Source organism: Chlorocebus sabaeus, chromosome 21, assembly GCF_047675955.1.
Source record: "Chlorocebus sabaeus isolate Y175 chromosome 21, mChlSab1.0.hap1, whole genome shotgun sequence".
Taxonomy (NCBI): domain Eukaryota; kingdom Metazoa; phylum Chordata; class Mammalia; order Primates; family Cercopithecidae; genus Chlorocebus; species Chlorocebus sabaeus.
Window position 1 is genome coordinate 94065601 of NC_132924.1, and position 15935 is coordinate 94081535.

General features: G+C 36.6%; 1 protein-coding gene across 9 annotated transcripts in view; it reads left to right on the top strand.

Moving 5' to 3' along the window:
• Positions 1 to 15935, top strand: part of CPED1 (cadherin like and PC-esterase domain containing 1) — a 310851-nt gene that overhangs the window by 17977 nt on the left and 276939 nt on the right. For all 9 annotated transcript variants that reach the window (XM_038004438.2, XM_038004435.2, XM_038004436.2 and 6 more), the window contains one exon: positions 9398 to 9581. In XM_038004438.2, the coding sequence (XP_037860366.2) occupies positions 9398 to 9581 (184 nt within the window). The remainder of the gene's footprint in view (positions 1 to 9397; positions 9582 to 15935) is intronic.

Consider the following 15935-nt stretch of genomic DNA (forward strand, 5'->3'; position numbering starts at 1 on the left):
TCTCAGTTGGATCTGTGTTATGTCTGTGAGGTTACAGTAAATAGTAAACTGCTGACCCACAGCTGTGCAACGTGGGTGGCATCTCAAAGGAGCCTTGAAGAGGAGGCTGAAAAAGATGCTTTATACTACTTTTAAAAACAGCTAGAAAAGAGAAAAGGGAAATTTTAGGAGAAGCAGAAGAAGGAAATAGTATAGGTTCCTTCACATTGGTTGAAACGAATGAGCATTCCAGTGGAGGTGGAGGTTGGCAGGCAACAACGAACGCCAGGCACCGGAAGGCAAGAAGTCACAGCTGGTGATCCTAGATATGCACTTGAGGAGAAAAAGCTGTCCTTGTGTTCTTAGTTTTGCCTTTAATTTCTTTCTGCCTCCAAGATTCATCCTATGTGTAGGGGTTAGCCTGGGGAAGGAAGGCGCCTCACTGGAGCCGAAGCTACACCCAGCATGATTCTGCATTTGCTGGAGTTTGAAGCGTTGCGAAACTGTTTAGATTGCAGTTTTTTTTGTTTTGCAGCTTGCACTCTTCCATTCTCCATTCTCTCCTCCTCTCTTCTTGCTTCAGTTACACAGCTCTGTGTTGTACACCTTTTTCAGAAAGGCATCGTATGGTCCCAAAGTTTTGAATGAGAAGAATGGGCATTAAACATTGAGGATACCCAGGAGTTCTCAGAGTTTACCTTCAGATTATATGTTTACTGTTTTACAGATTTGATGGAAAGTCTTCTGATAAGGAAAACATGACCGATCTCTAAGGTGACAGTGTTTCAGATGTGGACTAAGGCAACTAAGGCATTACAGCATTTATCATTAATTATTTTCTAGACTGGGATGTCCAAGTCAGGTTCTGCCCTGCTGTTCCTTCTGTTTTCTTCTTTTGTGCCTTCTTCCCTTCTAATAGAAACTAGGCTTACAGGCTCCCTTTCTGTTTACTGAGTGTCTTCACGACAAATTAATTTTCCTAAAATTTTCTCTCCAGTACTGGAATGTGTTCATTCTCTGTACCTTAGCTCTCTCTTTCTCAGTTACACGTAGCATTATTTGACCATCCTGTTGCTGCTGCTTTTTGCTCCTTGTACACCAAATCAGGCTCCATAGTACAGAACTCACTGCTCAGGCCCTCAGTTATCTCTCTTCCCAGGCTTCCCCTGTATGGTTTAATGCCATCTTAGGGCAGGTCTCAGGCATCCCTCTTATGGCTTAGTGACTCAGGTTACTTTCACTGTTTTCTTTTCTTTTCTTTTCTTTTCCTTTCTTTCTTTCTCTTCTTTCTTTCTCTTCTTTCTTTCTTTTTCTTTCTTTCTTTCTTTCTTTCTTTCTTTCTTTCTTTCTTTCTTTCTTCCTTTCTTTCTTTCTTTCTCTCTCTCTCTTTCTTTCTTTCTTTTTCTTTCTTTCTTTCTTTCTCTCTCTCTCTCTCTCCATCCTTCCTTCCTTCCTTCCTTCCTTCCTTCCTTCCTTCCTTCCTTCCTTCCTTCCCTCTTTTTTTTAACCTCTTTCTGCAATATGGAAGGGGTGGCTTGAGGTTTTTAGAAAATACTGTGATTTAGGTAGTAAAAGTCTGGTCTTTCTGAAATTCTATCAGGGTACTCATCCATCCAGAAAACAAAACAAGAAAAGCACTCTTTTTCTGTCTATCCTAAGTCCAGTTTTCCTCATCTGCCTCCTCCCTGACACGACTTTAGAAAACCGAATCAAAGTTCTTCAAAGCCGAACCTATGTATAAAGACCAGCATAGAGTTATCAACCTTTAAATTTTCCACTACTCACTGCATTTAGGTTTCCTACTAGCTACTTAACAAGATAATAAGTAGCGTTGCATTGCTCCATTTTTATCATCATTGTCAGTCATTTCTTGTTGCCTATCTGACCCTATTTGCCACTCACAATAAAAAGGATTCATGGTACTGACCTTCAAGGTCAACAGCAAGGAACTTCAAGAGAAAAAAGACAATTCTTCAAGGCAAGGAAAAGATAAGAAGGGAAATTACCAATTTAATTTAATTACCTATTTTCTTTCATACACAATATTCACAATATAGGTAAGCAATAACACCAAATCATCTAAAAGAGCTCCTGGGTCATTCTTTAACAAACCAGAACCCTTATTTCCATCGGAAATTATATGATTTCATTAATGGTTTATTGCTCTTCTTGCTAAACACTAGCACTCCTAATGAAGGCTAGAACCTGGATAGACTACTTCACTGTTGCATTCCCAGACCCTAAGACCATGCCTGTTACATAGAAAATGCTCGAAAATGTTAAATAGGCAAATGAAAGAATGATGAGAACAAGCCAGAGGACAGAGGCAGAATCGGTTTTGCCATCCAGAATCTGTCCCACCGGGTGCTTTTCTTCAGGAGCTCTCAGCAATCCCAGCCCAGGTGCAGGACAGGCAGGTTGCTGAGCTCTCCCTCAGGTCCCTCAGCTCAGTGTTTCCACAGCATCCTATGCCTCCTGACTTACTGGACTTATCCTAGTTTATTATAACTAGTTGCTTACTTCTGATTTTCTTGGTGGGATGTTAGATCCTTAAAGGCAGAGGATTTACTGTGGATTCCAAGCTCTTTCATGTTTGATGTTTTGCCATGTGGATGTGAAGGAAGTGCAGCAGAGCAAGGAAATTTAATATATTAGATAGAGGGTGGTTGGAGTGTTGGACCATGGAATCTGAACTGCAGAGAGAGAAGCTGAGGAAAAAGGAGGCCAGTAGAAAGTTCAGGCTGTGCCCAGTGGCTCACACCTGTAATCCCAGCACTTTGAGAGGCCGAGGCAGATGGATTGCTTGAGCCCAGTAGTTCAAAACCAGTCTCGGCAAGGTGGTAAAAGCCCCATCTTTACAAAATAATAATAATAATAAAAAAGAGCTGGATGTGGTAGCATGTACCTGTAGTCCTAGCTACTTGGGAGGCTGAGGTGGGAGAATGGCTTGAGCCTGAGAGGCGAAGGTTGTAGTAAGCCTAGATCATGCCACTGCACTCCAGCCTGAGTGACAGAGCCAGTTCCTGTCTCAAAAAAAAAAAAAAAAAAATTGTTAAGTGAAAAGACTAATGATTGAAGAACCAATACATTGGAAATAAATGAGAAGAACCAGATGCTTCAGTGCAATCAAAGAATGGAATATCTGAAATTTTATAATTTCAGAGGAGGGGCTGTTCTGGGACTACAATGTCTAAGATATGGCCATTGGAGCAAGTGTTTGAAACGAAGTGGAGGAGAGTCACTGGAGATGAAGAGGTCATGAATATTTTATGGCTTGAGATGCAGATATTGAACCCTTGACTGAGATATTCTAGTAGATTTTTTTTTCCACCTAATAGTTAAATAATTAAAGGGCGTGTGTATTTACAAAAAAGTAAGCTCATACTTTGCATTTATGTATCCATTCATTTGCTCATTTATTCATCCATTCTCTCTTATTTAGAACCTGGCAGTAAGTTGCATATACAACAATGGCCAAAGCAGACAAATCTACGCCCTCATGGAACATAGTAGGAGAGGCGGACATTAAACAAATAATATATAGTTATACATCGCAAAGTGTGCCAGTGGGAAAATTACATTGAGGGATATAGGTGATAATGGGTTTTGGCGATGCCTGTTTAAGTGGGTGCTATTTCATCAAAGCTCTATTGGAAATACATTTTTTTTTTTTTTTTTTTTTTTACTTTTTGAAAAGTTTTTTGAGACAGAGTCTCACTCTGTCACTGTGGCTGGAGTGCAGTGGCACGATCTCAGCTCACTGCACCCTCCACATCCAGGGTTCAAGCGTTCTCCTGACACAGCCTCTAGAGTAGCTGGGATTACAGGTACACCACTATGCCCAGCTACTTTTTTTCTACTTTTAGTAGAGACAAGGTTTCACCATGTTGGCCAGGCTGATTTCGAACTCCTGACCTCAAGTGATACTCCTATTTTATCTTCTCAAAGTGCTGGGATTACAGGCGTGAGCCACCATGCCCTGCAGGAATACATTTTTGATAAGGAAACTTTATTACTTTTTTTATCTCTCTTATTTGTATATAAATCCACACGTGACTGAACTTGCCTACCATTAGATATTGAAGGTTGGGATAGCCCCAAAGTACAGTTTGGGAGTACAGTCAGAAGGTGCTCTGTGACATGGAGTAGTTCTGAGAAATGTGAGAAATGTGTAGCCCTCGCATAATCAGCTTGAGAGTCAGTTAATATCAGCTGTAAGATGCAGGCAGAAGTACACTAAAGCTTCATTTAGAGAGGGACATCCTTTCAAGCCTCAGCTTGCATATCCAGAAACCTGTGTCCTGCAATTATAAGACGTTTTTTAAATAGAAAATGTACATGATATAGGTCCCAGAAAATTCCTTCCATTTACTTCTTACATTCCCTAAAATAAGTGTACATTTCACCAGTGGGGAAGAGAATCTGTATTTTATTCTTACAGTGGAAAAATGAAAACATAATTCACTATAATAGACTCTATAATATTTCTAAAATGCCAAAGTCTGGACCAGGAAGGCGATTTAACTTTTAGTCATATATGACACACATCCAAAGTCTACTAGATGATTTGTATTTGAGCATCAAAAGATGTCATAAATACATGGCTACTTTAATAAATCCGGAAAAAAATCTTTCTGCTATGTGAAAAAAAACAAGTTTTATTTTTCAGCCTTACTATATTTTGAAGAGCTGTATTTCTTCGTTTCATGGTGAGTCTTGGTAAAGATTTTTTAACAGTGTAAGTAACTGAGAAATGCAGTACTTTTATAATGTAGCTCTTTATTAAATTTTTTACTGTAAATTCATTATTTTGCTTAAATATTTAACTCTATATTTGTCATTCTTGCTAGTATTTACAGTTCTATTGAAATAAATTTGTGAATACAAGTCTTAACCACTTTCTATTCCCAGTCTTCCATGGCTTTATTTACAACAAAGACTTCTACATATTGAAGGAAAAGATGTTTGTATTCACTCATTCAAAGAATATTTGTTATGTGTCTCTTATATGCCAAGTACTATTTTTAGGCTGGGAAAGCAAAATTGAACAAAACAGACAAAAACATATGCTTTCATTTAGCTTCCATCCTGATATGAAGAGAGAGAAAATAAACATAATAAGTTTCTATGATATGGGAGGCCCAGGAAAAAAAAATCAAATAAATGTAATAAGTAAACAAATTATATTTATGCATTAAAACATAATCACTCCTATAGAGGAAAATGTATACCAGGTATATGAAATAATACATATTATTGCAAAAATGCCTGTTATGACAGAGATCAAACCATATTAATTGAAAAGCTTCTGGAATTTTGAATATAAAATTATACTATAATATTGATTATTATTCAGTTTTATTTACATATCTTTAACATAATTTATTGGTGAGACACCATGTTGGACACTTTCATATTGAAAATTCATTTAATTCCCTCATACAGTAGGATTTGTTACTTCATTTACACATGTGAGAAAACTCTGATGTGGGTAGATTAAATAATTTAGCTCAGTAGATGAAGCAAGCAAGTGATGGAGCCAGAATTCAAATCCAGATTTTTGATTCCCAATCTTCTCTTTTTACTCTACATTGCTGCATCCAATGCTCCCAGTACTTTATGACAACATTCTGTCCTTTGCTTTATCTCAGATGGCACAAAGTTTTCAGATTTTGGACATCCTTTCAGTAAAAATAAAAAGTGTCCAGTTATAAAACAATTTTTATGTCGTCTAACAAATGGATTTCTAAGGAAATATTTTGCAGCTCTCTCAAGATGAGAGAGACACAAGTGAACACTCAGAATCAACATTCGGTAACACTCATTCTTTTCTAAATTCTGGGCCAGCAGGGTTGTTTCATGTGAAGTTGTTGTAGCGGTGGCCAGGTTAAATGTATTCTTCCATTAAAAATATACCTTTGGAATTGTGGGAATAATCAGGACCTCTTATTTCTGAAAGTGCTGCTATTAGCGTTTGATGACCTCGCACTTGCTAGTGTGGTTGACATAATTGTTCACATCGTTTTAATTTCACATACGCAATGTGTGCACCTGTTGTCAGACCGGCTGAAAGGCTGAAACTGTTCTTGCCCTTTGGTATTGAGCCATTCTGCTGATACAGTGTGTTATAAATATGACAAGGACAGCAGCAGTTTATATTACAGGATAATACAACATAATGCTACTGACAAGCTCATTTCCTATTTATTCCCTATAGTCTGAGATGTGGGTTAAAATTTCAGTCTATGCTATGAAGGTTATTACCAAATATGGCCAATCATTGTACTTTATTTAGATGTAATATACCCTCTACAGGGTATATTAGTAAAAGTTACATTGTTCTTGCTTAAATTGATCTTTATTGGGGGAAAAAGAGGATGGTGTCTTTCAAAATGAAAACTACTCAAAGTTTTAAAATATATCTTCCTTGTGTGAAATCCCTTTTGTATTTGAGCCAGCTGTAATAGAGAGGAGCATCCTGTGATTACAAAAGAAAATGTGACATGGGAATTCTGGATACAGTGGGTTTGCTTGAGTGACACTGATATACTGGGAAGCATCTGTCTTCCCCTTGCACCTAGACACTTGTTTGTTTACTTTGGCTTTCTACAGGCTACTCAGTTCCCTCTAACCCCTGTGTCCAAAGGCTAAATGTGTATTTGATTTCAAACACTCCTTATACATTTATTATTGCCAACAATTATAACATTTGGGGAGAATTGTGTCCCAATTTTCACTTAAATTGTTGCATTTAAATGGTTTTCTCATCAATAAAATGCAGTGTCTTTTAACAAAGGGAAATATCTAATCAATCTCGTTCTCCCAAAGTAGCACGTACAGAAGGTACGATTAGCCAGAGTTCTATTCCTTTTCATTATATTCATTATACTCATCACACACATAGTAAGCAACTATGTTAACGTGTGCCAGGCAGAGCGCAAACTCAGAAGCAGTTTTTCCAGACTCATTGTTCTTTTCGATATGTTATTATTTAAAAAAATACCTCATAGTACCTCCTCCATAGCAAGCATGGTTCTGAGCACTTTACAAGTGTTAACTGTTTAATCCTCATAGCACCTTAGGAAGAAGGTATTGTCTGAAGTCACACAGATAATGCTGGTGCAGCCAGGTGATTCGAATCCAGCAGTTTAGATCCAGAGTTTGTGTCCTCCTGAACTACTCTATGCTTTATCTATGAATTTTCATCTAGCAATAGTTTGTAAGCAATAAAAAAAATAGCATATGGTTCCTGACCTCAAAGGATTTACAATCTAACTCTGTTTCTTCTTTCTTTCCATATGTGTCTTCAAATATTTTGATAACTGCTATGATTCATTAATTTACTAAATATCTTCATTTATTAAGCACATACCATATATCATGTCTTGCGATAGACATTTGAGAGACATGAACAATGCAGGCCTGGCTGTTAAGGGGCTGATATGAGAAAAATGTAATTTCCTTTCATGAGTGCTAATGAAAGTATGCATTTCCATTAAAAATTTCCATAAGAGATAATGTTTGACTATTGAGAGTTGATTTGGAATTTGATAAGCGAAATAACGAAAAGAGGAAGGAATTGTAGGTGGAAGGAACAGTGATGTACAAAAGAGCAGGTTGTGGGTCAGGAATAAAGATGATTAAGAGTGTGATGTGATCTGACCAGAGTAGGAAGGCAGGGTATAAGTTTAAATGATCTTGTGTTTCTTTTCTTTCTTTTTTTTTTTTTAATTTAATTTATTTATTATTATTATACTTTTAAGTTGTAGGGTACATGTGCATAACGTGCAGGTTTGTTACATATGTATACTTGTGCCATGTTGGTGTGCTGCATCCATCAACTCGTCATTTACATCAGGTATAACTCCCAGTGCAATCCCTCCCCCCTCCCCCCTCCCCATGATAGGCCCCGGTGTGTGATGTTCCCCTTCCCGAGTCCAAGTGATCTCATTGTTCAGTTCCCACATATGAGTGAGAACATGCGGTGTGTTTCTTGATAAAGATGTAGAATTGAGCCGAGTGCGGTGGCTCACGCCTGTAATCCCAGCACTTTGGGAGGCCAAGGTGGGCAGATCACGAGGTCAAGAGATGGAGACCATCCTGGCTAACAAGGTAAAACCCCATCTCTACTAAAAATACAAAAATTAGCTGGGCGTGTTGGCAGGCTCCTGTAGTCCCAACTACTCTGGAGGCTGAGGCAGGAGAATGGCGTGAATCCTGGAGGAGGAGCTTGCGGTGAGCCGAGATTGCGCCACGGAACTCCAACCTGGGCAACAGAGTGAGACTCTGTCTCAAAAAAAATAAAAAATGAAAAATAAAAACAATAAAAGAAAAAATAAAAGATGTAGAATTGATTGATTCTATCAGTATGGCAAATAATGAAAACATTTAAGTGCTAAAAAACATGGCATTCACAATATGAGAAAGATCATGTTTTAGGTTAATAAAATGGACAGGTTGACTCAGAGCTGTCATTGCAAGTAATTTAGATTCCCAGTTGTGTTTTTTACCAAGTCCCCCTCATCTTCTCCACCACCTCCTTTGGCTCCTCTTGTTCAGCCTCTCTCCTGGTTTTTGCTGACCTTCATGCAATCTCATCACTCCTTCTAGTAATAAAAATCATCTGTACTTTATCGAGGCTTAATCTCAAGTTTTCAGAAAAACCCCAGTATCTGCCATTAAGCCTTATAATGAATTTAAATTTCAGCCTTCTTTTTCCTTGTCAATTCAAAAATCTCCTTTGTTAGTAGAATTTCAATTTCTATTTTGAGAAAGAGGAATATTTATATGAAAGAGCAATAAACTATTGAGGTAATAACCTGGAATTATGACACTTCAGTAGTTCTCCTCTCCTCACATGTGAAGACCCATTCTGTCTCACTGAGATGCGTTCCAGTTTTGCTACAACCTAATTGAGAGAAACTGCAGCATTGTTTATCTACAAAGAGCTCTGGACTGCTTCTCACCTCGACCCCTTCCTGACCATGTCCTTTCCGTACAAAACCCATCCTCTCTGAGTGTTTCCTCTACAGTGTTTACCTAAAAGAGCTATTAAAAGATAATGCAGCTAGAACTACTTTATGAAAGCACAGTGCAGGTGAAAGGCACTGCTATTAATTTGTATTTTCAGCTACAGTTGAGCTCTATATTTCTATGCATCAGTATTCCTCCAAGAACCTCTATATTTTATAGCCTAAAATTTTCATCTTTCTGTTGCAGTGAGGACAATTCAGCTGACCTTCAGTTCTTGCATATGAGGTCATCTTTGTCTTTGTCAGTCTTTCAGAGAAATTGTCTTTCACTTCTAGAGAAAAACTTAAGAAAAACTTCCCAAATAGTCCTTGATTTGCATTCATGTTGTCCTTCAAGGGAAATGTACTACTTTTTTATATTGAAATTTTATGCCTTCTTTTCTTAGGTCGAAGAATCAATGGAGACACACTTTGGCAGCCATGGCCGAAGGGCCATACTCTACAGGCCTCCTTTCTACAGCAAAACAGAGCTTCGGCTACACCAGCGCATTCTGACTCAACATGGCTATACCGTTGTGATCGCTGAAGAAAGGCACAATGCTGGCCTTGGACTGGCGCTACTAGAACAAGGTCAGAATAGTAAGAAGTAACTGCCAAAGTCACTTGACATATAATGTTAAACAATTTCTAGAATGTGTTACTATCTCCCTCTAAAAAAAATTATAAAACCAAATGTTTATCCTTGACCAACTTTCTCACATCATAGAAAACTTATCTCTTTTTTTTACTTCCTCTCTATTTTTCTTTAACTGTATCTCTTTATTCCTGAAATTATTTTGTTTATATTTTTGTAGCATTTTGGAGTCGCATAGTTCATGTTTAAATGCCACATAAAAAATGTTTATGTTTATGAGACTGAATACATGTTCTGCCCAGCACCCAAACTGCTTCATATTTTAAGAAAATTGCAGCTTCATCTGACTGCAAGTAGAATGTGCTGGAAATTGTTTCCAGAAGCCAGCTTAAATGTGATTCACAGATTGGCTCTAAATAGGAAAGAAGTATGGATATTGATCATATGCACCATTACTTGTCAAGTACATTTATTTCTGTCATTTGGAGAGAATAATAAGAGACAAGTTTTTAAACAAGTTTTTTTGCAAAGAAAGTTGAGTAAATATTGAGACTCAAAAGGGCAATAACAATAAGACCTACCATTTCTTGAGCAAATAACTGTGGCAGATTCCATGCCATCCTCTGTATTCATGATCACATTTAACCTACACTATAGCTGCCAAGCATCCTGAGATGAAGAAATATTAATTACAACTTCTAACCCAGATTGCAGAAAAGGAAACTGAGGCTTTACCAGCTGAAGTGATGCACCTTGCATCTTACATCTGGTGTGAGGGATGGACAGATGATGATACCTGTGTTTCAACTCTCACTTTCTCTGCTCTGGCTTTTTACCTCTTTGATACTTCAATCTCTCCTTTGGTCCATAACCCTGCACTTATCTATCATTATGAGAGCTCAATGATGCAGAACCTTCATTCAGAATAAAACAAATCGGATTTTTCTCTTTATGATTGTACAATATATCTATTTTCCTATTTATTAAAAGGGGAGGAGGATAAGCACTTTGAATTAACTGTTTATCTCAGCCATTGTTTCCTTTGGGGGAGAATAGTCAGATCCTGGTATCACAGTAGTTTTCACAACAATCTTGCCATCAACACAGCACTCCTCCAGTTAGATGCCCCCTTGCTGGTTTGTGCTGAAAGCAAGTTGGGAAGATATTTCTGAGAAGGTTGGGGACTGTTTAGCCATGGCCATCCTTTATCACATTGGCAGTGAAATTGTGAGCTACTTAAAAGAAACTCTCAGGAAGTAGAATCCAGAAGATCTGCTTTGATGAGAAGAAAGAAGGTCTTAAAATATGCAGAGCCTGGGTCATGGGGACACAGGCTTTTGTTTACTCCATTTAGTCATCACTGCCTTCTAGGAGTAGTGTGGAAATCTAAAGCACTGAGCTTCTGGAAGCAAATGAGGAAAAGAAAACAAAATAAGAAAGCACTGGAATATTAAGGAAAGCTGAAAAGAAACTTTGCAAACCTTATATTTTCACTGATGTTGGCTCTATTCTGTAAGACCAATCTAAAGTTCTGGAATACCCATAAGTGATATTTAAAAACCTATTTATCAGAATAGCTATTGGTATAAAGAAAAAAATATAAAATGTTTACTCTTTCTTTCATTCCACAAAATATTTCATTCCATCCCTAAAAGGGGTGATTGTATAACTACTGCACACTGCCATGGGACCCATGCTCCTGGAGTCGTGCAGAGTGGCCCTGATAACATGCTACTATTTTCGAAAATTCCTAAATTTCCCTGCCTTCTTAGTGCTGCTACTGACTTTCTATGGGCACAACATGGATTATCTGTACATTTCAACTTCAATTCAATTTTCGTTTTCAATTTTCTCCAGCTGCAAAGCAGATGGGTCATAGCTCCTCTTTCCCTCAATGTTCTTGGGGCAGTTTTACCAGAGAAAGGAGACTTACTCTGCAGCTTCCAAGTATCAAGGAAGTGCAAAAACAGCCTGAAGGCAACAGAATCTGGCAGCCAAAGGAACTGCTGGGCCCAGTGGCACAAGATAACTATATAGTGTCCCTAGAATTTGTCAGTGTAAATGCTGATTTGGTTTACTTTTCCCACATTCCCATAGCTTTTAAAACATCTAGATCCTACCTCTGTCTTGGCATTCTTTTACTATGTATAATAAGATATTTTTACTGGATAGGTCTCAAGAAAGGGTAGCAATTTCCCAATTTCATGAGTATGGAACATTGATTTTTTTTTTATTTGATATTGTAATTTTTACTGTGAGAACAATATGCATCAAATACCTGAATTTTTTTAAAAAAGAGTCGTGACTACAATCTAACATTTTCTTGATGATTTATTGTATAGAAAGAAAACATTTTTATTGCAGCCTATTTTCCATGCCACAAATTTAATCTATAAATTATGTTTGAACTGAGGTACTTGCTACAAAACAGTATTTCCTAGAGATGTGATTCTTGCAGAATTTGTTTTGCTTTAGTTTCACATATTCACCTCATGGTTATTTTTACCATGTGTATATCAACAGAGAATATGAAACTATAGTGGGAATGTTTAAACGAAACCTCTCCAAGTTGAGCAGCCTGTGGAAAGAGGAAACTATTCAGAATAATCCAGAGCCCTACTCCACTTCCTTTTACCACTGCATTTTCTGCTTTTTAACCTGCAATTTGAAAATATTACATTAAAAACAAATCAGATACTCTCACAAATGTTACTGATTACCCAGGTGCAGATTTGACACTTTGATAAAATGTATTTTTCATCCTAGGACAATACCTATAGAAGGTATTTTCTCTATTTTGCCTATTTCACCTGCTTTCCTGTCCTTTCCTGATCCACCCCATTCACCTCTAAAATCTACTTGGAGTAGATTTTATCATTGGATCCTTATTATTTATGTATACTTGAGGAGTAGTACATATTTAGCAATTTTCTGTCAATTTCTGAATACATACTGCACTTTCAAATTATGTATATTATAATCTGCACACACAAAAAAAACCAAAATGCAAACCAGTAATCAAGCTACAGAATTAAAGTCACTCGCTTTGTACCATCCTTTGAAGCACAAGTGACCCCTTTCCAGCTTGGAGCCATTCTTTTTTAAACTTTTGAGGAACATAAAAGGATAAAAATCAGCAAAACTAAAATGGTCATAGGCCAGATAGGAAATACTCCACTATTAAATATAATATATACTAGTAGAGTAACCTTTGAGTTTTGTATTCGATTTAGTTTTCCTATGACTTGTATACTAGACACTTATTGAAAAGGAAAAAGTAGGCAATTTTGAGTCCTACATTAGAATATGGGTGTTATGTCACCCCACCGACTGGTTAATTCCTTTCTAATGACATAAGAGAAATTGATGTCTCTATTGGGAAAGATTTTAAGCCTATGAACATATGACTTAAGCAAGTTAAGTTCTCTGAGCCCTAGTTCTCTTATCTGTTAAAGGCATTAATGTTCTTAACTTCAGAATAGTATGTGGTGGGGACTGAATCACGTGGTCCAACCTTATCAGAGTTCTAGAAGGAGACAAAGTAAAGTCCAGTGAGTGTTTTATCTCATGCAGAAGCCAGAGAAAGGGGCCCAGGATTTTACATGTTAAAAACAGCCACAAGTAATTCTTATGTGTAGCCCAGTTCGGGGAGCACTGTTCTGAGGGACATATTATTGGTTCAAAGAGTAACAATTTTTAGAGTTAATTTTGGGAATAAAACAACGCAACAGTCTGCTTGCTATTATGCTATTACACTGCCTATGATCTAACTGCATAGGTATTTACAAACAGCATTTCATCTTTAAACTGATTTTGAGAACAGTATGAGACAATTGTCTTTACAGATTTAGGTCTACAAAACATAACAGAGTAAAAACATGCACTGTTATGGTTCTCCCATCCCTTGCTTTGGAAAAATAGATCTTATGCCCCTGCATTTGTGAGAACATATAATTCTCTAAAGGAAAAGATAGAAGCACCATTCAATTATTCTGTTTCCTATCATGTAAGTGCTGTTTAGTAAATCAATGCTTCAGCATATAGTGACCTAAAAAGGAAAGTTTTTATCCTACTCCAATGGTAAAATCCAAGTAGTATGTGGTCAAGGGACTCTGACTTAGAGTAGATTTTATCACTGAATTAGAATCATTTACGTATACTTGAAGAGTACTGGATATTTGGCAATTTTCTGTTAATTTCTGAATACATATTATACTTTCAAATTATGTATATTATAATCCACATGGAAAACAAAATGCAAACCTGCAATCAAGCTACAGAATTAAAGTCAGTCTTGCTGTTTAAAATTGCTCTTGTTTTTATAACTTGGGGGTTTCACATAGAATGTTTTTTGGAGAAATACAGAAAGTAAAAGACCATATAGATGTTCTTGCCAAGGGCTGGCAAACAATAGTACACTGGCTAAATCTGGCCCACTGCCTGATTTTGTAAATAAAGTTTTATTAGAAAACAGCCACTGTCCTCTGTTTTTGTATTGCCTTTGGCAGCATTTGTTTTACAAAGGCAGAGTTGATTAATTGCAACAGAGGCTGTATGGCTTTTAAAACCTAAAATTTTTATTATTAGGCCCTTTACAGAAAAACCTTTCCTAGCTCCTGTATCCAGAATAAGCCTATGTAACTTGATGTCATACCAAGTTGATGATTCAACTCTAGGACTGGGATGTTTCATTTTTTTAAGCTTACACCAACTCTTATTCAAAAAGGATATGATGGTTTACAATAAAATATATAATAAAAAAATTAATAAAATATACATATAAAATTAGGGACCAAACTGGTTATTCCACTTAGCTACCATAATTTAGGCTTAGTTTTGTCCATGAGCCTCTAAACACCTAGAACAACAAGAGAAAGAATAAAAGTTTTACTCTCAGGAAGAAGGAACCATTATGATTCATCCCCCTAACTTCCCACGTGCTCAAATAAGATATTTAAAACAATTTTTTTCAAAGGGAGTATTAAGTAAACAACAGTAAGTTATGCAATGGGTCAAAAGTCAGAGCAACATTTGTATTGCAAATGAAGTAGATGTCATATCTTGGTTCATATAGCAACATTTTAATATGAGTTCAGAGTATAACATTACAGCATGATATAGCGAAGACATTTCTATAAAGGGCTAGAGTTAATACTATGATAAATAGTATTTATTGGAATTTGTATTGATATTAAACTTGATACAGTGTGTTCTGGAGAACAGTATTTAAATGATGCTACTTGACAGCTTTTCACCTCCTAATAAGGACACTGTTATTTACCCAAATATGTTCTTGGGAAATACTATTAAAAGATATAGTTAATAGAGCAAGAGATACAGATCACTATTTAATGTTGTGGAAAATATAAAAAGAAAGATCTATTTCCTTGTTTATAATTTAATAGTTTTCTATCTTCCTATATTTTATTTACATTCACTTGCACTTTAAAAAATGTCCAACATCAGTATATCACTTGGAATTTAGTCTCATTTTGAAGGTTTATTTATAGTGGCTACTTGCCAAAAGCTGTTTCTGAAGTTTGTATAGAAAAGAAACATCCACTACAGATCAATCTTAACCTTTGTAATGGAAAACATATTTCACATTTTTCTTTTTATTTGTAATAATAAAGAAGCTATAAGGAAGCCGAACTTTAAATTACCCATAAGTAAGATGAGTTTAACCACAATAATAACTTTCTTGGGGTAGTAGTAGACTTTGGGAATTAAAAAGTATAAGCATTGAAGTAAGACAGAACCTAGGTTGGAGTCCTTAGTGTTACCGTTTAATGGTTACATAACCTTGGGCAAGTATCTTATCCTCTCAAAGTCTTGGTTTTCTCATCTACAACTTGATCCTTTTGAGGTTGTTTTAAGAATGGTACATAGTAATCACCCCATAAACGGGAGATAATATTGTTACTACTGTCAAGAACTAGTAACAGAAAGGAGAACATGACATTTTCCCTGTAGGGAGATGTATTTAAAATACGCCATAGTATAAAAGTGCTGCTGTTGGATGTTATTGTGGGTAAAATGAACTTGATGGGTGTTTTTCAATTTAGCCTTCTCAACTTCTATGTTCTCATTGAAAGGTCTGGGTTGTAAATCCTCCTGAAATTCTGACAACTCTCCTGGATTATTCTCGTGGAAAAATCTCACATTAAAAAAAAAATTGTAAGCTTCCTAAGGTGAGGGACCATGTCTTTTCTGCTTATCATTTATAACCACACCTTCCACATAGGGGCATCTCATAAGTATGTATTAAATACATGAACAAAGGAGGGTAACACAGTGCATCAATATTTGGACTCCCAAAACAGCAGATTCACTCAGGAAACTCATATTAA